General features: G+C 43.5%; 1 protein-coding gene across 3 annotated transcripts in view; it reads right to left on the bottom strand.

Moving 5' to 3' along the window:
• The window catches only part of LOC140388118 (ATP-binding cassette sub-family C member 9-like), a 299,102-nt gene that overhangs the window by 101,893 nt on the left and 172,480 nt on the right, over nucleotides 1-24,729 (bottom strand). For 2 of the 3 annotated variants that reach the window (XM_072471779.1, XM_072471780.1), the window contains exons 19-23: nucleotides 20,703-20,741; nucleotides 12,660-12,758; nucleotides 5,291-5,375; nucleotides 3,936-4,016; nucleotides 416-553 (exon numbers count right to left, since the gene is read on the bottom strand). In XM_072471779.1, coding sequence (XP_072327880.1) covers nucleotides 416-553; nucleotides 3,936-4,016; nucleotides 5,291-5,375; nucleotides 12,660-12,758; nucleotides 20,703-20,741 — 442 coding nt within the window. The remainder of the gene's footprint in view (nucleotides 1-415; nucleotides 554-3,935; nucleotides 4,017-5,290; nucleotides 5,376-12,659; nucleotides 12,759-20,702; nucleotides 20,742-24,729) is intronic. The other variant, XM_072471781.1, reaches the window with a different exon arrangement.

A 24,729-nucleotide genomic window follows, 5' to 3' on the forward strand; every position in this document is an offset into this window, starting at 1 on the left:
TTTAGGGAAGGAAGTCTGCCCTACATGTGACTCTAGGTCCACATAATGTGGTTGACTATTACATGCCCTGTGAAATGGCCCAGCAAGCCACCCAGTTCAAGAGGAATTAGAGATGGGCAACAAATACTGGCCTTGCCAACGATATCCACATCCTAGGAAAGAAAAAAGAATTGCTGTGGGACGGGGAATTGCTTTGGCAGTGACCCAAGCTGGATTGCTTTTACAGAGAGGCAGAATGGGTTTGATGGGCTGAATGACCGCCTTTTGTGCTGTAATCATTTTGCAATTCTATGCAAAACGGGCTGTCCACTCGTTATCACCTATTGTGCCATTTTACATTGTTGTACACAGTCAAGGTGCATCCTGAAACCCCAGCTGCAAGATGCTCTGGCCTTGTTTGGTCACTCTTACATACCCAATCTGCATGTGTCAGATACTGCAGCTTATGTGTCACCAGGGCTATAGTTCGTTTGTCTTCACGAAGAAACTTGAGTATTCCTTCCTGCATGAGGTGATCACTCAAGTGAATATCTAGTGCAGAGAATGGATCATCCTGGTTTGGCGGTGGGGGGGGTGGAAGGTGGAGAAAACAATGGAAATTATTTGCTTTTATATGAATCAACAATTGCTTTAATCAAGGACTAGATAGTTCCCTCTTCATTGCTGAAGTCAATGAAATGGTTGGTGTCACTACAGAATGGGACACTACTTAACGGCTGCATTTATATCTAAGGATGCCAAAGCTGAATGGATGTGTTCCAGGAGGTTTCATCACATGACCTCTAACTGTTCCAACCAACACTCAGACTCCTATTTATCAACTACAGCTCAGCCTTCAACACCATCATTCCTACGAAACTCATCTCCAAACTCCATGGCCTTGGCCTCGGCTCCTCCCTCTGCGACTAGATCCTGAACTTTCTAACCCACAGGCCACAATCATTAAGGATAAGCAACAACACCTCCTCCACAATCATCCTCAACACTGTGCCCCACAAGGCTGTGTCCTCAGCCCCCTACTAAACTCCTTATACACCTATGACTGTGTGGCTACATTCCCCTCCAGCTCGATTTTCAAATTTGCTGATGACACCACCGTAATGGGTCGGATCTCAAACAATGACGAGACAGAGTACAGGAATAAAATAGAGAATCTGGTGAACTGGTGCAACGACAATAATCTCTCCCTCAATGTCAACAAAACAAAGGAGATTGTCATCGACTTCAGGGAGCGTAGTGGAGAACATACCCCTGTCTACATCAATGGGAACAAAATAGAAAGGGTCAAGAGCTTCAAGTTTTTAGGTGTCCAGATCACCAACAACCTGTCCTGGTCCCCCCATACCGACACTATGATTAAGAAAGCCCAACGACTCTACTTTCTCAAAAGACTAAGGAAGTTTGGCATGTCAGCTACGACTTTCACCAACTTCTACAGATGCACCATAGAAAGCATTCTTTCTGGTTGTATCACAGCTTGGTATGGAGCCTGCTCTGCCCAAGACCGCAGGAAACAACAAAAGGTCGTGAATGTAGCTCAATCCATCATGCAAACCAGCCTCCCATCCATTGACTGTCTACAATTCCCACTGCCACGGAAAGGCAGCCAGCATAGTTAAGGACCCCACGCACCCCGGACATACTCTCTTCCACCTTCTTCCGTCAGGAAAAAGATACCAAAGTTTGAGGTCACGTACCAACCGACTCAAGAACAGCTTCCTCCCTGCTGCCATCAGACTTTTGAATGGACCTCCCTCGTATTAAGTTGATCTTTTCTCTACACCTTGCTATAACTGTAACATTATATTCTGCAGTCTCTCCTTCCTTCCCTATGTATGGTATGCATTGTTTGTACAGCATGCAAGAAACAATACTTTTCACTGTATACTAATACACGTGACAATAATAAATCAAATCAAACTCTTGCCATTGGCCACCTGACATGTTATTCCTCACAGTGGTCTTCTGATGCCAGTTACCTCATTGGATAATTCTTGGCTGTCAGTAATACAGCTGCTTTAATCCATGTTCAATTCGTTATTTTATCTATCCCTGTGTTTTTTCTCCTGGGTTTCTCACTGTAGTGCCTGGGAGAGTAATCCTTATTTCCTGGAGCAAATGGGAGGATTGCCGACTCAAATATATCTCCAGTTTCAGAGATAAAAGCTGCTCTCTGGAACAAAATATGCCCTATCTCGAACACGGAAATATATGAACAGAAGGAAACCTGTCAGCCCGCCAATCCCTGCCTCCACCACCACCCAGCTCTGTATCTGAAGTCCATTTGATCCCTTGATAACCTTTACTCAGAAAAATCTATTAATTCCAGTCTTGATAGCTCAGCCTGTCCTCACATTATGGCCTTTTGAGGGAGAGCCTTCCAGATTTCCACTAATCCTTGGGTGAATAGTTTTGATCTGATGTTACTCCAGAATAGCCTAGAGGCGAGATCTACCAGCTGTGTTATGCCCGAAAGGTAGCACGGTGTGGCACGGCGCAACACAACCGGTAGATCCCAGCTCGCCATGCCTCGTGAGTTCTAACGCGATCTCGCGAGACGTTGCGATGTGAATCCTGCCATTGCCTTGAATGTTTCACAACAGTTGGTTCTGGAAATATCAGAGTGGCTAACGGACTTTTAACATTGTTATAACTACAGTGTTTTGCACTGTTAAATGTGGTAATATCTTGTTACAGAAACTAACTATGCGTAATAACTGCATAACCAGCATTTGAAAATGGCGTCCCGATCTCATCCTGCTCCGAGCTCCTCAATGCAGAAAACAGGACTAAGTGTGGCATCAGCCGCACGTTCTCTGCTGAAGCCCCCAATCTACCTGAATGGCCATTCTATTGCATGGCGTTTCTCGCCGCTTCGAGCGCCGGGAAACACTCAGCCAATTGCGCACACTACAGGACACTGTTCCCATCCGGGTAGATCGCGTCTCAGATCTACTCTTAAGGTTGCATCTCTTTGTTCTGGATCCCCCCACCAGAAGTAATAGCTTCTCTGCATCAACTCTAAGAACGTTATATCAACTTAAACACCTCAGTTAGATCATCTTTCAACCATCTAATCAGAAGGGAACGTAAACCAAATGCATGCAACCTGTGTTTAGAATGTAACCCTTTTAGCTTCAGTATTTCTTTTTTTCAACCTATATCTAGTGCAGAAGCCTTGTTCCTTAGTTCATTCAGGACCTCCAGAGCTTTGTGTTGTTTTTAAGCATATTGTTGAGCACTGCCCAAAGATAAACACATAGTACTGAAACACTGCAATTTTGGCACTGTTTTTTAAACAGATAAACAAATGGCATTTTCAAATGCTGGTTTGCAGTTGTTACGCATAGTTACCACATTAAACAGTGCAGAAGAACTGTCACAATGTAGTTACAACAATGTTAAAAGTTCATTAGCCTCTCTGGCATTTCCAAAACCAACTGTTGTGAAACATTCACGGCAATCTTCCATTTGTCACCGAAAGGCCGCAATTGTAATATTCCCAGACTTCCCAAAGATAGTGAAAAGCTGGCTACTGTACTTATGTTTTTTGTTGAGCCCAGAGGGCTCAGTGTGAGGTGATAGCTAAATGTGCCACAGCAACTGTGAGAAAAAAACAATGACACATATATTTTGTTCCCACTATTGTTGACAGAGTTGTATTAAGAAGTATGACAGTTGATGCCCAAGCAACAGGTGAAAGATTTCACGATCCAAGGAGGAGCAGGGCGCAATCCAAGAGGAGACCTTGCGTTCCCTGACAGGATTCTCACACTTATTGGAGGCAGCACTGTTGAAAAACTATCCAACAGCTGACTGGGGAATTTTGTCAAAAACACAGCACTGAACAATCTGTTTAATTTTCACCGGATCAACAAAGAAGTTGGAAAAGACTCAACGTGGAAAAACGCCCAAAATAAGGCATGATTGCTTACCAGGAACACCGTACTTGTGTTTTGATACAAGGCTCGGGCAACACAGATTCTCTGTTTCTGCCCTCCACTCAGATTAATCCCCTACACAAGCAAAAAGATTACGTTATTCATAGAACCATTTTTTTTTAAGCAGAATCTCTGAAAAGAACTCCACGTATTGTATTGCAAAATGCTTCTTCTCCGTGCTTATAGAATTGTTAAAATGAGACTACCTGTCACGGTTCCATAAGCATAATTGGTGGATTATGCCAAATGGAAAACTAAAAAGGACCGAGGCGAGTTACTGGATGATCAGAAGGAAATTTCAAAACAGGAATGGGATTGCGGATCTTGAAGTCATGCTTAGGTACAGTGCCCGATGTCCATTCTCCAGAACAACTGCAATGTATACAAAACAGAATTTATGTCTTGATGGTCAAATCACAATGATAGTGATTATGCCTAAGAGCCTTACAACGGAGAGGCAGTGAACAAAATAATAACACGAGCTACCACATAATCACAATGTCTGTCATCCAATCAGTTACCGGCAACCTTGTTCTTGCCCACCCTTATGTAGTCTCGCCATTGCAACTGATCATTTGTCATTGCAGTTATAAAAAAAGTGTAACTCTAACCACATCAACCCAGCAATTGCTGTAAATAAATCCATCCAGCATTCACTTGCACAGAATAAAGTGATCCTGTAATTCTGGTCGTTCCCGCTCATTTATTTTACTTCTCTAATCTTCATTCAAATTTCAGATTTACAAATCCACTGTATCCAGTAGGATTATGTGATAAACACATGCTTTTTCAAGTGCTTTCCACGATCCTTCCAAAATAGACGAAGGTTCCACACTTGGATTATTTTCTGGAATGAATTGCTGATCCAACGACAAAACCCAAGAATTGTTAGGTTCTGACTCCATGACGGTGAAATGCACTTTTGGTGGTAGTGAAGAACAGGGCAGCCATGAATTAACAGGCAGTTTTACACTCCGCTTGAGCTCGATAGGTATCAACGGACACTACTGAAAATAAGTTTGACCTCAATACAGTCTTGATATGAATTCGTAATTCAAGTACAAGATCATTTGGGGCTGGATCCTCCGTAGGCGAGATCCTCCGTTTCGCCGACAGCGCACTCACGCCCGCGGAGTTCCCAACAGAATGGAGGTGCCCACAATGGGAAACCCCATTGGCCGGCTGGCGGGACAGAGGATCCCACTGCCGGCGGGGGCGTGCTGCACCAGACAGCAGGCGCGGCGGGACGGTGAATCCCACCCTTGCTTTTTGCTTTCCTCCATTCACAACCTGAAACAAATTTGTGAATGAAATGTTTTGGCAAAGATAACACATTTTCCAGCGTTTACCCTCTCTCCAATCTCGGTTTGGTCTCCAAATGGTAACAGATCAATGTCAGGCTGAAGGGAGCAGGCATCAATGACAGCTTTGTACCTGAGAGGGTGATAAATGAAGATGTGAATGCAACAGAATGATTCAGACTCGATTAATGTAATTATCCAACAGTGCTTACAATTGTCAGAGGAGGGCAGCACGGTGGCGCAGTGGTTAGTACTGTTGCCTATGGAGTCGAGGTCCCAGGTTCGATCACTGTCCATGTGGAGTTTGCACATTCTCCCCGTGTCTGCGTAGGTCCCCCCCACCCAAAGATGTGCTGGGTAGGTAGATTGGCCAGGTTAAATTTCCCCTTAATTGGAAAAAATGAATTGGGTACTCAAAATTTATTTAAAAAAATAATTGTCAGAGGAGTGCATGGCATAAATTTTGGGGACTTTACAAACATCAGCCTGGAGTGGCTAAAATGAGCATTACCATACAGGCGAGAGCAAAGCAGAAAGGCAGAATGGTAACAAAGAGGTTTTCATGAATTTTGTTTTAATCTAGCAAGAAGATGTTAAGTTAAATGCTTGTTGAACAGAAATATTTTGGAAATGTTCGATGTTTTCAGAAGGACAAGTCTCAGATCCAATCAAACTAGTTAAGAAACATAATTAAGCCATGTAGAGAGCAAGAGGATGTGAGGTACATCTGAGAGGTAAACGTTACTGTACAAAGCTTCGCAAGAGAAGCATATGCCAGAATACTGAAAATGAGGGCCAGTGTGCTTACATGCCACATAAGGGAAATACAACTTTATGACAGGATCTCTTACCTCTATCCCAAAGTGTAATGAAGATTCCATGTACACATAGCCACACAAGACCACCTGAACACATGGGATATACTTGCAAATCCGAAAGCATTTTTCATTCAAAGGCAAGTGAAAATTTGGAACTCCCTCCCCCTCTGAATGTTGGGGGGTCAATTAAAATTTTCAAGCCTGAGATTGATAGATCTTTGTTAGTTAAGGGTCTTAAAGGATATGGAACAAAGGCAAAGCAAGCACAAGGTTTTATTTCCAGATAGAACTGAATAGAACTGCAAAGTAGGGAAGTTATGCCAAGCCTGTATCGAACCTTGATTAAGCTTCATTTAGAGCACTGGCCTTATTGTGAAAGGATATAAGGTCACTGGAGAGAGTACAGAGAATATTTACAAGGATGATACTAAAAATGCATAGGCATATTGATCAGTGAAGTATTGACAAGCTAGGTCTATATTCTCTGAAAAAAAGTAGGCTGAAAGACAACCTAATAGAGGTCTCTAAAATTATGAAATGTTTTGACTCAATGAATACAGAGAGGATATTGCCATTTGTAGGAAAGAGCTTAACTAGAAGTTGTCAATTGAAGGTAGTCACCAAGAAATCAAATGGGGAGTTGAGAAGAAACTCCTTTACCTATGTTATGGATCAGAGAATACATGCCTGCTGGTGAAGCATCATGTGATTTGTAGTGAAGTCAGCAGAGTGTTTGTGCGGGCTTCAGTTCTCCATCTTAGATTGTATGAGCACCATCTCCTAATGAAACCTCTCATCGCGTTTGTGGGAATTGTAGGTGTTTGTAAGCAGCTCCATTCCTTTTGCCTTTGTGGCAAACTCAGAGATATAACAAAAGAGAAAACTGCCGATGAGGATTAAGGCAAGAAAACAAAACTGGTAAACAAAAATTGTCAACAAAAAGAGGGGAGACGGTGTCGAGAGCGGAGAAGGATTCTCGGGACCAGACTCACATCAGGCGAAGCAAGCCGCCGATGTTGAAGGTTTAAAAATAATAATAAAACACAACTGTGAGTAATAAGAACTACAGTCCACAAAACTTGCTTGCCATTGAAATGGGTATAATCTGGGATACAGGGACCACGCAGGTGGCAAAGCTAAATGGGCTGCGGGAATGGAGATTTAGAAGTCTTCTGACGCAGCACAGGCCACTACTCGGGGCGGTGGGGTGGGGGGGGGGGGGAGTCAAACCACAGTAAAGCACCAAGAAAAATTCTAAGTTGCCTTGGTGATAAGGGGATCATTTGTGCCAAACATCCAAAAGAATTGGAAAGGAGGAAGTTGTTTGAAGTATAGACCCTAGGATCGGTATCTGGAATGGTGGGGAAAATGAGGCACAATGGAAGAATTTGATGAAAACTGGGAGACTTGGAACTCCTATGAGGAAAGATTCCAATTATATCTCATAGCGAATACTACACTGGAGAACCTAAAGGTCACAACGTATGTCAGTTTGGTAGGGCTAAAACATTTATGTTGCTACAAAACTTAGTTCATCCAGAAAAAGGGGGAGATAAGTCCTATAGCAAACAAATTAAAATTTTAGAAGGACAGTTCTCACCTTGACTGCTGTTAATCACAAAAAGGTTTTGGTTCCACTGCCGTGGTGAGAAAGAAGGTGAAACCATTTTACAATTCGTAGAGACTTTAAGAAGGTTAGCAAAATACTGCAAGTTTAGTGCAACACTTGATGACACTCTTTGTGATAGGTTGGTATGTGGGGTCCATAGTGCAGATATTCAGAGGAAGCTGCTTACTGTAAGTGATTAACACTAAAGGCTGCTGTGGAGATTTCCACGTCTAGGAGCTAGGAACGAAAGACATTTCACAGATTAGGGATGGAGTGAAGATCCACAAAATGGATACCACAAGGAACAAAGCTGCAAGGGTGCAACCATCTCACCGATGTACACAGGTTGGACATGCAACGTGGAAATGCTGGGGGAGAGACAATAATTGCAAGAACTGTGACAAAAAGGGCCATATTGCAAAGGCATGTTGGGCTCAGAGAAATTTTCCAACACCAAGGATGTGCAAGAAAAAAAGCAGACTAGTTGTGTCTATAAGTTAATAGACAAAGTTCGAGAAAACGACGTACGCGAATAACCTCAGGAGCTGAAACTGGATGTTTTGTCGATGCAGGGTGATCAACAACATTTCTGGGCATTTCCAAAATGTGATGGTCACAAAATCAAAATGGAAGTGGTCTTGGGCACAGCTGTATCGTTAATACCTGAGACAATTTTGAATAAAAGGTTGAAGCATCTGCCTTTAAAACCATCAAATGATACCCAAGGACATACACAGAAGAGGTTGTGCCATTAAAAGGACACATTATGGTAAAAGAAGAAGTAAATTGACAAACAGCAGAGTTGTCTCTTCACGTTGTCTGTGGATATTTTCCTTGCGTTATGACAGGGCATGGCTGGCAACGGTTAAACTCAACTGAGGAGATGTAAATCAACTAGCAGATTCAAAGAGCAATCTACAGCAACTTCTGGAGAAGTATGAGAAGATATTTGAACTTCACTAGGATCAATGACTGGAGTTGAAGTGTAATTAAAGATCAAGTCATATGCCAAACAGGTATGGCACGTGTCAGAAGAATGCGAAAATGCATACAATGAGTAAAAGATGTCTCACAGAGGTCAGAGCTGCTGGTTCACTATAATCCCAAGCTGAATTTATAACTTGCTTGTGATGCGTCATACTCTTACTAGCGCAGAAATGAATTACACTCAACTACAAAAAGAAGCTTTGAGCATCATTTTCAGGGTAAGAAGGTTCCACCACTACTTTTATGGGCATAATTTTACTCCATTGATGGATCATCGACCCTTGTTAATAATCTTTGGGCTATATAAAGGTTTTCCTTCTTTAGCAGTTAGTAGGTTGCAAAGATGGTGTTTGATATTGTTCGCACACAGTTACAATATCCAATATCGTAAGTCAGAGCAACATGCAAATACCGATGCTTTGCCAAGATTGCCGTTACAAGCCACGCACGAACCTGAAGAACATTTTGTCAACATCCTGCATTACTCACTAGTGGATAATGTACCTGTGACTTCATCTCAAGTTCAGAGATACACAAGGATCGATTCAGTGACGGGCAAGGTGATGGACATGGTTCAAAAAGGAATGCTGTCAGACATTCAAAGGAAAAATCCAGACATCATCACACAAAGACTTAAGTTGACAGTCCATAATGGAGTTTTATTATGGGGAATCCCAGTCATTACTCCTCCGTGCTTGTGTATTAAAGCCCTTGATCAGCTACACGAGGGACATCCTGGTGTGGTGAGGATGAAGGAACCGCCACACAGTTATTTTTGGTGGCCAGGATTAGATGCTCAAATCAAGGAGAAAGTGGAACAATGTCAATCCTGTGAAAAACTAAGGACCACTCCACCATTACAACCATTTCATCCATGGGAATGGCCAACATAGCCATAGCAGAGAACACACATAGAATATGCTGGTCCAGTGGAGGATGAAATGTTCCTCGTGATTGTGGATGCACACTCTAAATGGTCGGAAGTCATGATCATGAAATCCAAGGTGACAGAACAGATCATTGAGAGGGTAGACAAAATATTTGCAAGTTTGTCAGTGAGAATGGTATTCAGTTCACTTCGAAGGACTTCAAGTATTACCTGAAGGGAAACTGTACACAGCACATCAAGTCAGCTCCATACCGTCCTGCAACAAATGGGTTGGCCGAACGTTTTGTTCAATCACTGAAGCATTCCATCAAGGCACTGAAGGGCCAAGGTACATTGGCAAGAAGAGTGAACAAATTCTTGATGTTTTATCAGAACACCGCACACTCAACGACACAGAGTACACCAGCAATGCTGCTGTTCAAAAGGAAACTGAGAACACAGTTTGATCTACTGATACCACCTGAAACTAAAGAGAGCGTCAAACGACAGCAACAAGCACAGATAGTGAGGAGGAAGCAAAACTCTAAAAAGCTAGTATTCAATTAAGTGCTAGCCAAAAGCTACATCACCAGCAAAAAATGGGTACCTGCTGTGATCCTAGCAAAGACAGTTCCAATATCGTACACGGTACAGACGGGCGATGAAAGAGTTTGGTGACGGCACACTAATCAGCTTCTTGCTTTACAAAATTAAATCACTGGAATTTCTCAAGAAGTATTTACCGTGGAAAGTTTAAACAGTGATACTTCAGAACAGAGGCCAAATGGCAAGACAAGTTCACATTCTGTTTCTGAGGACTTCCCAATACCTATAGATATGGACACTGGAGTAACTTCCCAGGAAGTATCACCTACTAAAGGAACAGAGGGCACTTCCAAGGTTGCGAGTAGCCAAGTTCCAAAACATCGAATACAACCCTATATTTTATATATATATATACATTATATGTATATAGATCATGCATAAGTGGGTTTGTTATGTAAATGTTAAATCGTTGTCATTGCACTAATGAAGTAAAGGGGAGGGATGTTATGTATTAGGGAGTACATCACTGCTGGTGAAGCATCACGTGATGTGTTGTGATGTCAGCAGAGAGTGTTTGTAGGGGCTTCAGGTCTCTATCTTAGATTGGATGAAAACATCCCTAAATAAAACCTCTCATTATGTTTGTTAGAATTCATAGAGTGGCACCTCCCTACCTTTTCTCATTGCAGCGAACTCAAACATATAGCAACCTAAAGAGTAATGAGAATGTGAAACTCGCTCCCACAGGGAGTGACTGAAGTGAATGGTATAAATGCAGTTAAGAGGAAGGTGGACAAGCAAAGGAAGGGGAAGGGAATAGATTGTTATGGATAGTAGAGTTAGATGGGGAAAGATGGGAGGAGGCTTGAGTGGAGCATTAACACTAGCATGGACTGGTTGGGCTGAATGGTCTCATTCTGTACTGTATATCCTATACAATTCTATGATGTGGTGAGCATGGGGAGCTGGTGATATAGTAGCAATGTCACTGGCCTAGTAATCCAAGAGCCTAGGGAAAGGTACTGGGGACATGGGTTCAATTCCCATTGTAGCAGCTCGTAGAATTTAAATCCAATGAATCAAGCTAGAATATAAAAGCTGGTCTCAGTAATGACAACTATCACTAATCGTTGTTAAAAACCCATCTGATTCACTCATGCCATACAGGGAAGGAAATCTGCCGTCCTTACCTAGACCGGCCTCCATGAGTTAATGTTATTGACCCATAATGACCCCCTGAAATGGCTACTCAGTTCAAGGGCAATTAGGGATGGGCAACAATGAAAGAAAAAATGAATTGCAATAGGAGGAAACAAATGTGATTTTGGACTTGTAAAATAACTTTCCAATAAAGGGGCAATTTAGTGTGGCCAATCCACCTCCCTGCACATCTTTGGGTTGTGGGGGTAAGACCCACACAGACACAGTGCAAATGTGCAAACTCCACATGGACAATGACCCGGGGCCAGGAGCGAACCCGTGTCCTCGGAGCTGTGAGGTAGCAGTGCTAACCACTGCGTCGCCGTCCCACGCCACGATTTTGGACTTTAGGGGTAGGAATTTGTCTTGGAAGGTGGCAAAACACATCAGTATCTGATTAGTCGACCACTATACTCAGTCAATGATACTCAGTCAAAGCAAGCAAATATCGGGTATTGTTTCTGAAGGGCATCCAATCCAACATTGCCTGTTTAGTGTCATTGCCCAATATGATTTTCTACCCCATGACTCCCAGAGCACTCCATGGCTAGGATTTTCCTTATACTGTATCATATGTTGCAGACTAATTGATAACCACGAGTTGACAACAACTCCATTAACATTGCAATAGCTAGGATAGTGGGAGGTAAATGAGACCACACTTATTGTTTACTTCATCTAGAATCTCCCATGTTCTGTGAAAAGGTTTCCGCCGCTCCTGTTCAAGACGCAGCTGCTTCTGTACTTCATGGATTGAGAATGCTGGTACATTTGACATATCTAATTTGTCATTCTTTCATTGCCTTCCACGGACCAATGAAACAAACTCCACGATGGGGTTAAAATATCCTCGGGATCCACTTGTACCTTTTTCTTCATTCCTCTCTTTATTTTTTTTCTGTTTCTAATTCACCATGTTGCCTCCTCTGCCATTCACCCTGTTCATTTTACAATCCTTCTCTTTCATTGTTTAAGTACATAGATAATTGAACAGAATATTCATGAGGCCCCAGATGCATCATTGGATATTACTGTACATTTCCAGTAATCTGAGGTGCAACTCTAGTGTGATGCGAATTTATTCATGTGATGTGGGTATGACTGGAATTGCCCTGAACTGAGTTGTTTACGAGGCCATCTCAGTGGGCTTTATTTAATGGGCGGGAGTTTTTGAATTTCACCATCTGCCATGGTGGTATTCAAACCCAGGTCCCCGGATGATTACCCTGGGTATCTGGGTTACCAGTCCAGCAACAATATCACTGCGTCACGGCTACCCCCATGGTGAAGGTCAAATTCCAATTCACTTTACTTGCCCTGAGGTGCATCATGGCAGGATTTTCTGACCATTCTTTTTACACCACCCAGACATGAAACAGCCATAATTACCTTTGCTTTATGAAGGGACTCCCAAATGTGATGTTTTCCTCCACAGTTGTATTGAGGAGCCAAGATTTCTGAGCAGAATAAGCAACAGAGTTTCGGTTTCTGCTCAAAATGAAAGTAAACACAGTCAAGGAGCAATATAATTTCAACAGAGCACAGCAACTTAATCATGTATTTTAAAAAAACAGAAAGTAATTAGGATAGCATGGCCCTAATTCAAAACAGTCCTATCCTCCTTCACATTATATTTTATTCATATTTTGCACCATATTGCATTGTGACAGACAAAATAGAGCTGGGCCCAGCACTTACATAAGAGTACCTCTTTTCCACAAATTCCTTTTTGTTGACATTCCCACCACCCGCCCCTTCCCCACTTTATATTCTCCGCTCTATCTCTCCAAACCAATCTGTCTTGTGCTTTTTGCTTAAATTCTCTATGTGAGAATTCCGGGGGTCAGGAATCCAACGTCCAGTTCATTTTCGGGTCCACACCAGTGTCCAGTGGCGTACCACAGGAATCTGCGCTGGATCCAGGGGCGGATCTACTATGAAACTAATGAAGCTTAAGCTTCAGGGCCCCTAATCCCGGAGGGGCCCCAGAAGAGACTTTAGTCCACATCGCTTAAAAATTTTGGGTCTACTGTATGAGAAGGGGTTTTAAAAAAAATAATAATATTAATAATATAGTGTAATTCAATACAAAATAATAATTAAAATAACAATTAAAAGGTTATTAAAGTATCATGTAGGCTAGCCGTAAACGGAAACATGTTCAAATTAAGGGTGTTTCATTCTAAATATATATAATATAAAATAATTATAAATAATTTAAAACACTATTAACATTTATGACAGAAATACAAACAGTAGATGACGTGTCGTAACAAAAAAGAGGAGCCATTGAAAAGGCAATCACAATTCTCTCGTGAATTTTCAACGTGATAGCACTCGTGATAGCGATCTAGACAAGAATTTTTTTCAATAAAGTGTTTATAAGGATACAATATTTTAATTACCCCTACTCAAAAATAAATGTTATATTTAGAAAAGTAAGGTAAGTAATAAAGGTGAAATAGTGTTAGATTAGCCTAAGCCTTGTGTTTTTATGAAGAGATGAACGGAAGGTAGGCTACGACCGCATAGCCTAGGCTAATACTATATTACAAGTATTTATGAAAAAGTAATAAAACGGTGAATTTGTGTTAAATTACAGGTGTTTATTATGAAAAGTGTTCAATTATGGTAAAATTGTGTTACATTACCTTAGCCTATGAGTTTTGGTGGCCTAGTCTTGCCTAACTTAGTCTAGCCTAGCGTAGGTTAGCTTGAACATAGCCTAGTTTAGTCTATTTAGCTTATTTATTATAAATCTTAAAAACTGGCACTTTATTTTCTGAAAAGGTTTTTTTTTAAAAACCCTTTCTCAGAAAGTAGACCTAAATTTGTTTCCTTTCAAAGCATGCGACAATAGTCGCACGACTCAAATTGATTAATTTTTTGTTGTATACATTTCAACAATCCCAAAGTTTGAGAGCCAGTAGCACAGATGTTGTAAAGGTGGAGTGTCGCGGTAAGTTGGCTGTTCTGCTGTGAAGCAGAAAGGAATTTGTCAAAGCTATCCTTTATAAAGAACAAATTTTGGTCTACCATGACCGAAGAGCGCTGAAATTCTTTATGCATATTGTCTCTAGAAAATGACATTGCAAGGAAGCTCTCATATGATAAAACTGTACGTGAATATGTTGTTCGAAAAAACAGAAAAAGAGTATTTTGTAAAATGTGCTTCATGTAGTATGTATTCTCAAAGGTGTCTAAAATAAAAGATTATATTGACTGTGGCCTTTTCTATGTTTTATTTCATCATTCTATGATGCATCATGCATGTATATAACATTTCCCTAATTTTCATCCCCCCATAACTCAAAAACTATAAGGCACAGGAAATTTTTATTCACACCAGTGACTTTGACATGTGAGATAATCCAGTACAGCAATTTTGATCAAAATCTGAGATGTAGTGGTTTAATTTGTGTTGATCTGTCGTGGAACAACTCCATTGAAGAAAATAACAGTGGTTACCCAGACCTCGTTGCTGGTTGCGAAGGGACCCCCATAACAGTTCAAGCTTCAGGGCCCCAAAAATGTAGGTCCGCCACTGGCTGGATCCCCTATTATTTGTCATGTACATGAATGACATAGATGACCATGTGGGGAGTAGGATCAGTAAGTTTGCAAATGACACAAAGATTTGTCGGGTGATTAACAGTGAGGTTGAGTGTCTTGGGTTACAGGAAGATATAGATAGGATGGTCAAATGGGCAGATAAGTGGCAGATGGAAGTTAACCCTGAAAAGTGTGAGGTGATACACTTTGGAAGGAGTAACATGACAAGGAAGTATTCAATGAAAGGCATGACACTGGAACGTTCTGAGGAAGACCTTGGCCTTTGTATCCATAGATTTCTGGAGGCGGAAGTGCAGGTTAATAGGGTGGTGATAAAGGCATTGCCTTTATCAATCGAGTCACAGATTACAAAAGTCATGTTGGATTTGTGTAGAACTTTGGTGAGGTCATAACTGGAGGTCATGTTGGATTTGTATCGAACTTTGGTGAGATCACAGCTGGATTCGGTTGCCACATAGGTGCAGAGGAGATTCACCAGGATGGTGCCTGGGATGGAATATTCAAGTTATGAAGAGAGATTGGATAGGTTTGGGTTGTTTGCATTGGAGCAGAGAAGACTGAGGGGCGACCTGATCAAGGTGTACAAGATTTTGAGGGCATAGGCAGGGTGGATAGGGATCAGCTGTTCTCCTTAGTTGAAGGGTCAGTCACAACGGGACACAGGTTCAAGGTGAGGGGCAGGAGGTTTAGGAGGAAATGTGCAGAAAAACCTTTTTACCCAGAGGGTGGTGACGTTCTGGAATGCACTCCCTGGGAGGGTGGTAGAGGTGGGTTGCCTCACATCCTTGAAAAAGTACCTGGATGAGCACTTGACACATCACAACATTCAATGCTATGGGCCAAGTGCTGATAAATGGGATTAGGTAGGTGGGCCAGGTGTTTTTCATGGTTTGGTGCAGACTTGAAGAACCTCTTCTGCACTGTGTGATTCTGTGACCTAGTTGGCTGAATGGCCTGTTTCTGTGCTACAAGTTACATGTGCCTCCTTGCATCATATGCATCTTCTGTCAACAATTGGTAGAGATTGATTGCCACAGTTGCTTAACAACTCACTTGCAACGGTATCCTGCAACTGCCAGAATGCTAGAAGCTGAATTAGGTGCATCTTAGTCTTATCTCTAGCAGGGCCTATATTCCTATGTTTTAGATGCTGCAGAAACATCCCTTGTATCCTCCCTGTTGGCATTTTTGTCCCATTCATTTTTCTATCTCTTTCATTATCCCATCCCCTCTCAGCAAATGATCTATCCAGGTCATTTTCCTTTTTCTTATACACCAAACAGGTTGCAGATTTTGCAGTCACTGCTGGGGAGACTGGACATGCGGGATCCTGACCACATGCTCATTCCAGTCTCAATTTATCAACCCGAAAGCCATGGTTGAATTTCTCCTCATTATCCGCATGGCTTCCTTCGGCAGCACCTTCCCAACCCATGGGGCGGGATTCTCGAAACCCGCGGCAGAGTGTTCACGCCGTCGTAAATGCCGTCGTGTTTTACGACGGTGCGAACGGGCTGCTCCCACGACTAATTCTGGGGCCAGCACGGCGCTGGAGCGATTCGCGCCTCTCCAACTGCAGATCCCGGCGCGAACTGTGTGCACTTGTGCCAGCGCCAACGAGGACATGCGCAGTGGCGCTGGGGCCAACGCGCGCATGCGCAGTGGCGTCCTTCAATGCGCCGGCCCCGACACAACACGGCACAGGGCTACAGGGGCCGGCGCGTAGGAAAGGAGGCCCCCAGCCACAGAGGCTGGCCCGCCGATCGGTGGGACCCGATCGCGGGCCAGGCCACATCGGAGGCCCCTCCCCGGGGTCGGCTCCCTCACTCCCCCCCCTTCCCCCCCACAGGCCGCCACCTGACCCTTACATGCCGAGGTCCCGCCGGCCCAGAGCAGGTTAGAACGGCGCCGGTGGGACTCGGCTCTTTTCTTACAGCCGCTCACCCCATTCGGGCTAGAGAATCGGTGGGCCGGCCATGTAGAGCGGCCCGCGACCGGCGCCGCGCCAACCACGCCGGCTCTGCGGAGAATCGCATACCGGCGTCGGGGCAGCGTGGCCCATTCGCGGGGATTCTCCGGCCCGGCCCAAACCTGGAAGAATTCCGCCCATGATCTCTGGAAGGACAAGGGCATAGATGCAACGGGGAACACCAAGTTTCCTTCCAAGCCACACACGTCCTATATTGCCGTTCCGTCACAGCCACTGGGTCAAAATCCTGGAAACCCCTCCCTAATAGCGCTGTGGATGTGCCTACACCACATAGACTGCAGCGTTTCAAGAAGCTGGCTCACCATCACATGCTCAAAGGTAATTAGGGATGGGCAATGAATGCCAGTGACGCCCACACGCCATGAAATAAAAAAACTAACTGAGGCCTTACAATAGGGATAGGTCGAGCACAACCTCTATATATAATCCGCAGGGCTTTTTAAATTTCTTTATCAACTTGTCCTATCACTTCTGGGTGAGCCTATAATTTGCTGGTGGGTCCCTGCCTCTGAGACAGGGACCTACGCCATTATCCTACGCCATACACCGCCAGCAATTGGAGATGAGAGCTCCAGTGCTGAATCCTAGGCTGTCTTCCAGGGAGATACACATGTTTAATAATTATTAATACACGTGTAGAATGATCACTGTTTAAGTGCTTAACTGTGTGCTTTTTGTAATAAAACTGATGAATTTGATAACTGCAAAGAAAAGAAGAATTTGCGTTTTAATAGCACATTCCACAACTTTGGAATTTCCCAAAGCGCTTCAGAGCTGATGAAGTAATTTTGAAGTGTAGGCGGCGAGATTGTGATGTTGGACATGTGGCAGTCAATTAGTGCACAGCAAGCTCCCCCAAACAGCAATATGATAATGACCAGATAATCTGTTGCTGTCCTGTTGGTTGAGGGGAAAATGTTGACCAGGACACCGGGGAAGAATAAACCTTCCCTCCTTTATCATAGTGTCATGGCATTTGTTACATCCACCCGAGAGGGCAAACGGTTTAACGGTTCATCTGAAAGACAGCAAGCACCTTTGACAGTGCAGCACTCCCAAGTGTCAGCTTGGATCATGCCCTCACGTGTTCAAGTTTTTGGAGTGCTGTTCCTGACGAGTCAGAGAAGGTCCTTCTGTTTCCGTGGGAAAGCTTTATTTTAATAAAATACACAGATTTTAAGCGAACCTTTGGTTGGTGGCCGCTGAAGAATTCTTCACTGGGTGGCAGTAAGGAATCCTTCAACAGGTATTAAGTTGCTAATTTACATACTTAATGGGACTAACCAACTGTGTTAGGTGTCTACCTATGGCACATGTAAAAAGTCCCCACAATCTAAATGGTGGGACTGAGGCCTGTGAGGTTTGGCACAGACTTCCCCAATGCTCTGCCTTGTACCCATTTTATACCTGAGAAAGAGATTCATTGCACATGAATTTCTACACCAAGATATTTGGGTTTAATATTTGGAGGGATATAATGTTTTGTGCGATGGAACACAGCAAACTGCCAAAGTAAAGTTTAATTACAAACTTTTCAACTTGCCAAAAAGCTAAGAATTGTTCCAATCACCGTCGGAATTAGCTTAATGAGAAACGTTATGGGTATAGAAAAATACAGCACAGAACAGACCCATCGGCCCACGATGTTGTGCTGAACCTTTGTCCTAGTATAAATGGCTAAACTTTCCAAATCCAATCAATGGTAATAAATAGTTTCTCATTAGATAGGCTGTTGATGCAGAGACTGTTTGAAAGGGTGTAAATAATTATTTTAAAAAGAAAACAAAGGAACAGGCAGGGAAATGAGATCAAAGATCTTCTTAAAGAGCTAGCACTGGTTGTGATGGGCCAACCAACCTCCGTTTGTACCATACTTGTATGTAAAATTGAGCTGGGAGTGAGGCCAAAATTAAACATGGAACAAATTTTCTAACTCATAGAAGAGTTCCTCAATTTCAGCCCAGCCACAACACTGGCACCTATCTACCCATCAATGTGGAAAATTGCCCAGGCATGTCCAGTCCACAAAACACAGGACAAATACAACCAGGTCAATTACCGACCCATTGGTCCATTGTTAATCATCGGGAAAGCGATGACCGATGTCTTTGACAGTGCTACCAAGTGTCACTTATGCAGCAATAATCTGCTCACCAATGTTCAGCTTGGTTTCTGCCAGGCTCACTCAGCTTCAAACTCAATTACAGCCTTGGTTCAAACATGGACGAATGGGTTGAATTCCAGAGAATAGATGAGATGAGATGGACTGTCCTTAAATTCAAGGAAGCATGTAACCAAGTGTGGCATTAAGGAGCCAAAGCAAAATACAAGTAATTGGGAACAAAGTCCATTGGATGGAGCCATATCCAGCGCCAAGATGGCTGTGGTTGTTGGGGGTCAATAATCTCAGTTCCAGGACATCACTGCAGGAGTTCCTCAGAGTAGTGTCCTAGGCCCAGCCATCTTCAGCTGTTTTATCAATGACCTCCCTTCCATCATATGATCAGAAGTGGAGATGTTCGCTGATGACTGCACAATATTCAGCACCATTCATGACTCCCCAGGTACTGAAGCCGTCTATGCCCAAATGGAACAAGATATGGACAACATTCAGGCTTGGGCTAATAAGTAGGAAGTAACATCTATGCCATACAAGAATTCTCTCTCTAACAGCACTGTAGGCCAGGTGGACACAAAATGGATGGCAGCACTTTAAGATGGTGGCTCACCATGACCTTCTCAAGGGCAATTAGAGGTGGGCAATAAATGCTGGTCTTGCACTCAATGATCACATCCCAGGAACAAATAAAAAGAAAATGTAGGCCTTGGCAGTTTGAACTCTTACCTGTAAGGGTCTCACACATGTACTAACTGGAGTTAGTTGACACGGGTAAGACCACCAATGCCATTACTGTCTCTGCCCATCCACTTCCTGTTGCCCACCACGAACCATGGGCGGGACAAGTACAGTGGTGACTATTGTGATTGTAAATTAAAGAGTCCCTCACCTGCCCTCAAGGAAAACTAGTTAGAGGATTAGAACTCATTTTTGTCTGTCGTTGGTTGATTTTGAGCCTTAAAGCTGCCAATTTTAATTTTCTGCTGCATCTTCTATAAAAGAGCTACCTGCCTCTCTGAAGTGCAATTTGTTTTCCCTCTGAACGTTTGCCCCAACCCCCTCCCACCCCTCCCCTTTAAGGTGGTGCCAAAGCTCCTTCACCTTGGGCCATCCCAACTGATTGCTCATCTATCTGTTGGGGAATGTTTTTTTACACTGTCCATGTTTTAATGATGACCCAGAGATAAAATGGATCAAGTTATCTGCTGATCTTTGAGAAAAGGGGCACGGAGAGAGGATGGTGTGGCATCTACACCCTCCTCAATGCCCACTGCCCATCACATTCCAGGCTGCAAACTCAGATTTGACAGAAATCAAATTTGCTCAGGTCTGTAATTCTTATTGTGGACCATCTTCCCCTGGTCGAGTGTCCTCTGTACATCTGCTTGACTTTAAAAGGACTGCTGGAGCTGTCAAAGGTGGAAGCTGAACGTGGTTGCCATGCGGATTAATTTCAGGTTGGGCTAATCATGATTAAAATTGAAAAATGTTGCATGCCAAGGCGCACTGGTGAAAACAGAAGCGGCCTTTCACTGGATGTCAGTAGTGGTTTATGACAGAATCAGAGCCATGCTAGCCAAGCGACATGACAACACTGCTCTTAGAAACAGAAACAGAGGAAAATGCAATGATTAGTTCCAAGTGTAAAAAGCATTACCACTGGTGTGATGGTTATCAGGATGAAGTGTCACTAGAAATTAAAACAATACATCACACAATTAGTAAACTGGCAAAGAGTAAGAAAGAGTACCTCCCAGTCACCTCGAACACAGGGTCAATCTCATGTGCACTGAAATTTATGGTAAAACCAAGTTAGACAAAAGAAATGATTGAGGCAATAGATGACTTACTTAGTAGCCCAAAGTTTTTTAGTTTTGTTTAATCGCATGCAACAGAAAGTTTCCTCTCACTCACATGGGCTTGGTGCTTTTTAAAGGTAATCACAGAATAAGAGAAAGCGAACAAGAAATAACATCTATGGCCAAAAGAAAACCCTCTGGTAATGACCTGGAATGTTTCCGTTCATCTCAGGAAATGATTATCAAAGAATGTAATAGTTCTTCTCCCACACACTGTCACCCCTCCCAGTTTTAGTTTTTAAAGACCATCATGAAGTCAACGGCCTCAGATTTCTGAAAAGATTTGGTAGGGTAGGCAATGAGAAACTAATTCCTCTGTTAGGGGAGCCCAGCACAAAGGTGTAAATGTTGTGGGTTCCCTGAATCACTGACAACAGGGATTTTCAACAAGAGGTATTTTATTCACTAGCTCAGCAGCTGCTCCAACACTTGTGCTCTGCCCACGCTCCCGGGGATGACTCCCATGCTTCCATCATGTGACCTCTTTTGTAGCCATGTCATCACGTTCTCACATGACCACTCGGTCTACATCTTCCCCATTTAGTTGGGACACCCGCTGACATGAGATGTAACAGTGTGAACGATAGGAAACTATGTACAGACCATTGTGTGATATACAATTAAAGACAATAGCAATGCATAACTAGTTGCGTATATATACTGAGGCACGGATTAGACTGTAGCAACTGGTGCATAGCCCATCACATCTCCTTCCCCCCCCCACTGCACATGACCATGACATGCCCTCACTGGTAAAAACATGGGATGTTTCATCTGTGTGTTCATCAGGGGCAGGATTTGCTGCATTTTCCTCTGTAGGAGTCTGGAGGTCCGCTGCAGCAGGGGCCTGGTGCCATAGGCCGGAAGATTGAAGTGCTGTGACCTGTTGATGCTGGTTCTGATAGTCGCAGAAGATGACGGCGATTGTTTACATAGTGGGACACCCCTGAGGCTACCAAGTATCTGTTCAGTTGTGCAGCATTGCTGTGTACCAACACCAACCCATCATGGTCACGTGCAGTCTGAGTCCTGATCATTTGCCCACGTGTTAGAGGGCTGAGTCTGTGGGCATTGTGATCAGAGTGCGTTTTGTTTTTTAATCTGTGTTGTATGAGGGCATCGTTCACATTGGTTTGGGCTGCAGCAGTGCCTGAGCAGTCGGAATCATGGTGCGCCTGGAAGAGTCATTGTGCTGACGAGAGCAGACCCTGTGTGGGCTGAGGAGTGTGCAGAGGGCTCCGTGCGATCCTGAGCATATTCCTCAAGAAGATGCTTTGGGGTCGGCTCGGGATATGTTCAAAACCCAATGTGTGTGCAAAATTTCAAAATTCAGCAGAGATGAATTGGCGAGCGCCATCTGTCAAGAGTGTCTATGGGGATGCCGTGCATGGCAGTGTCTCTTGAGCTTGATGATGACTGTGTTACTCATCATGTTTGACAGGTAGTCAAGTTCAAACCACCCAAAATACAAATCAACTAAGACTAAATGTTGTTACCATTCCACTCGAAGATGTCAGCTGCTGTGAATGGCTGCTCGCAGAAAAATACTTTTCACTGTACCTTGGTTCACGTGACAATAAACCAATCCAAACCCATGGGAGGTCTGGGACTTCATGTAAATGCAGTGGTTCTATTACTGAAGCGGGTTGAGTGCTTTATACAGTGTACATCTGGATATTTCCCTTTTTCCATGTCTGTGTGCATAGAGGGTCAATATAGTGATTCCTTGGCCTGTAGCTGGTTGCTTCCAACCTGAGGTGCAGTTTTGTGTGTGTGGTACCTCTGGAGCACAGTAGAGATGACGAATCACTGGCCATGAAGTTTCAGTCCATCCCCATCGCTGATGGTGAAGAGTGTGCAGAGCTCATGGGCAATCTCCCTTGAGGAGTCTGGCCAGCCCCTCATGATGATGTCATGCAATTGTCTGCACGTGATGTCCGCTTGTAAGGCATCTTTGAGTTCCAGAATGTGACTAGAGGACAGCACCTCTATTGTCATACTGTCTATGTCTTCCTCATGATCTAGCTGGTCTGTGGTGGGTAAAAAGTACCTGGAGAGGGCATGAGCCAAGTACAGTTCCTTGCCACGTTTGTAGGCGATGCTAAGATTGTAATGTTGCAAATTTAACATCATGTGTTGCAGCATGTAGACGCCATGTGAAGAAGTTTTTTTAAGATAGTTATGAATAATCAGTTTCAACAGTTGCAAGAAGACCATATATGAAGTCATAACATTTCTGGCAGGCAAAAACTAAACCAAGAAGTTCCTTTTCAATTGTGCATAGCGTGTCTCAGTGTCAGTGAGGCAACTTGATGCAAAGGGCACCATTCTGTATGCAGACTGTGCCAAATCCGTGCTGGGAGGCATCTGCTGATACAAGTATGGGTGATCGAAGGTCAAAGTATTATGATACCGGTGGGGCTGCGAGCACTTGTTTGAATCTGTCGAAGGCTGCTCTGTGATACTCTTGCCAGCACCATTCGATGTCCCGGTGGAGAAGTTGACAAAGAGGTCTGATGACCTCACTATAACACGGATGAACTTAGAAAGATCACTTTTCATACCAGGAAAGTTCTGAGAAGTGTGCTTGTCCACAGGAATGGCCACCTGTCATATATCCATTGTCTTGTCTGGATCGAGATTTACACCATCGGCTGTAAGTAAATGGCCCACGTAAGGAACCCGGTTGATCCTCAGTCTGCATTTTGCACGGTTAAGCTTTGTTCTGTCAAGGGCGAGCCAAAGACGTACATCATGTTCTTGCATAGTATGACCCCAGACCAGAATGACATTGATAATGTTGTCCTGCAAAGAATTGCTCTATGTACCGTTGGAAAACCTCACTGCCAGGGGAGGTCCTATCGGGCTTACGAAGAACACAATCTCTGCTTATCAGAGATATGAATGTGGTTAGCTTTGAGGATTCCTCATCTAACGGGATCTGCCAGAACCCACATTTCACATCGGGATTGTTGAACTCCTTGGCATTTGGCATGTCTGCTATCATCTGTTTACGGTCTTCATCAGGTGACGAGGTCTGAGCAGCACCCTGTTCAAGTGCACTGGGTCAAGTGACTGTGCTGTCTTTCTTTACTGCAGCCACTATTGCTGAAAACCATTCCATGGCCTCATCTGTAGGAGTAATGGCACCTAGTGCTGCCATCTGATGCAGTTCATTAATCATCGCTGCTTCATGGCTTTCGGTATACTTCTGAAGTCACAGACTGTTAGTGTGGCAAATCATCTAGTTTCATGTGGTATGGAACTGTAGCTTACCAATGGCATCAGAGTTGAAAAGGTCTCCATCTGATGTCATCTTTGGAGCTTGAGGTTGTAGAGCATGCACATCTGGATCAAACTGAATGAAACCCAATGCAATGCTGCCCCGAATCCCTCGCAGTAGCTTTACATTCTGGTCAGCTATATAGAACTTGAAATCTCCCTGTGTGCAGTGGAGGGCAGCTATACCTTCAGTGTGGATTGTGTGTCCATCATAAGCCACAAGGTGTGTCTGGGTGCTGGGATCTGATGCTGCACACGAGTCTGTTTCTTGTAGCCTTTGGCTGGATAGTAGGTTATCTTTCGCTCCAGTGTCAATTTTACTTTAAGTCTGGTGTTTCTGCTGATGATGTTGAGGATGGATAGATCTCAACTCTTTCCTGTGATATTGTCATCACTGTTGCAATAGAGTGTTGTTGGATCCTCACTACTTTTGTTGAACTCCAATTCATTCACCTCACTGACTATCCCTGGAGGATCGAGCAGCTGCCATGTTGCTGATGACAGAGGAGGGCTGCAAGGTTTGTAGCTGCATCACTCAGCGAAGTGGTCCCATTTCCCGCATTTGTTGCATCTTTTGCCATATGCAAAATAAGCTGTTCTGTTCTGCTGAAGTGGGAACAGGGCATCTCTGTACTG

Source organism: Scyliorhinus torazame, chromosome 13 (assembly GCF_047496885.1).
Source record: "Scyliorhinus torazame isolate Kashiwa2021f chromosome 13, sScyTor2.1, whole genome shotgun sequence".
NCBI lineage: Eukaryota > Metazoa > Chordata > Chondrichthyes > Carcharhiniformes > Scyliorhinidae > Scyliorhinus > Scyliorhinus torazame.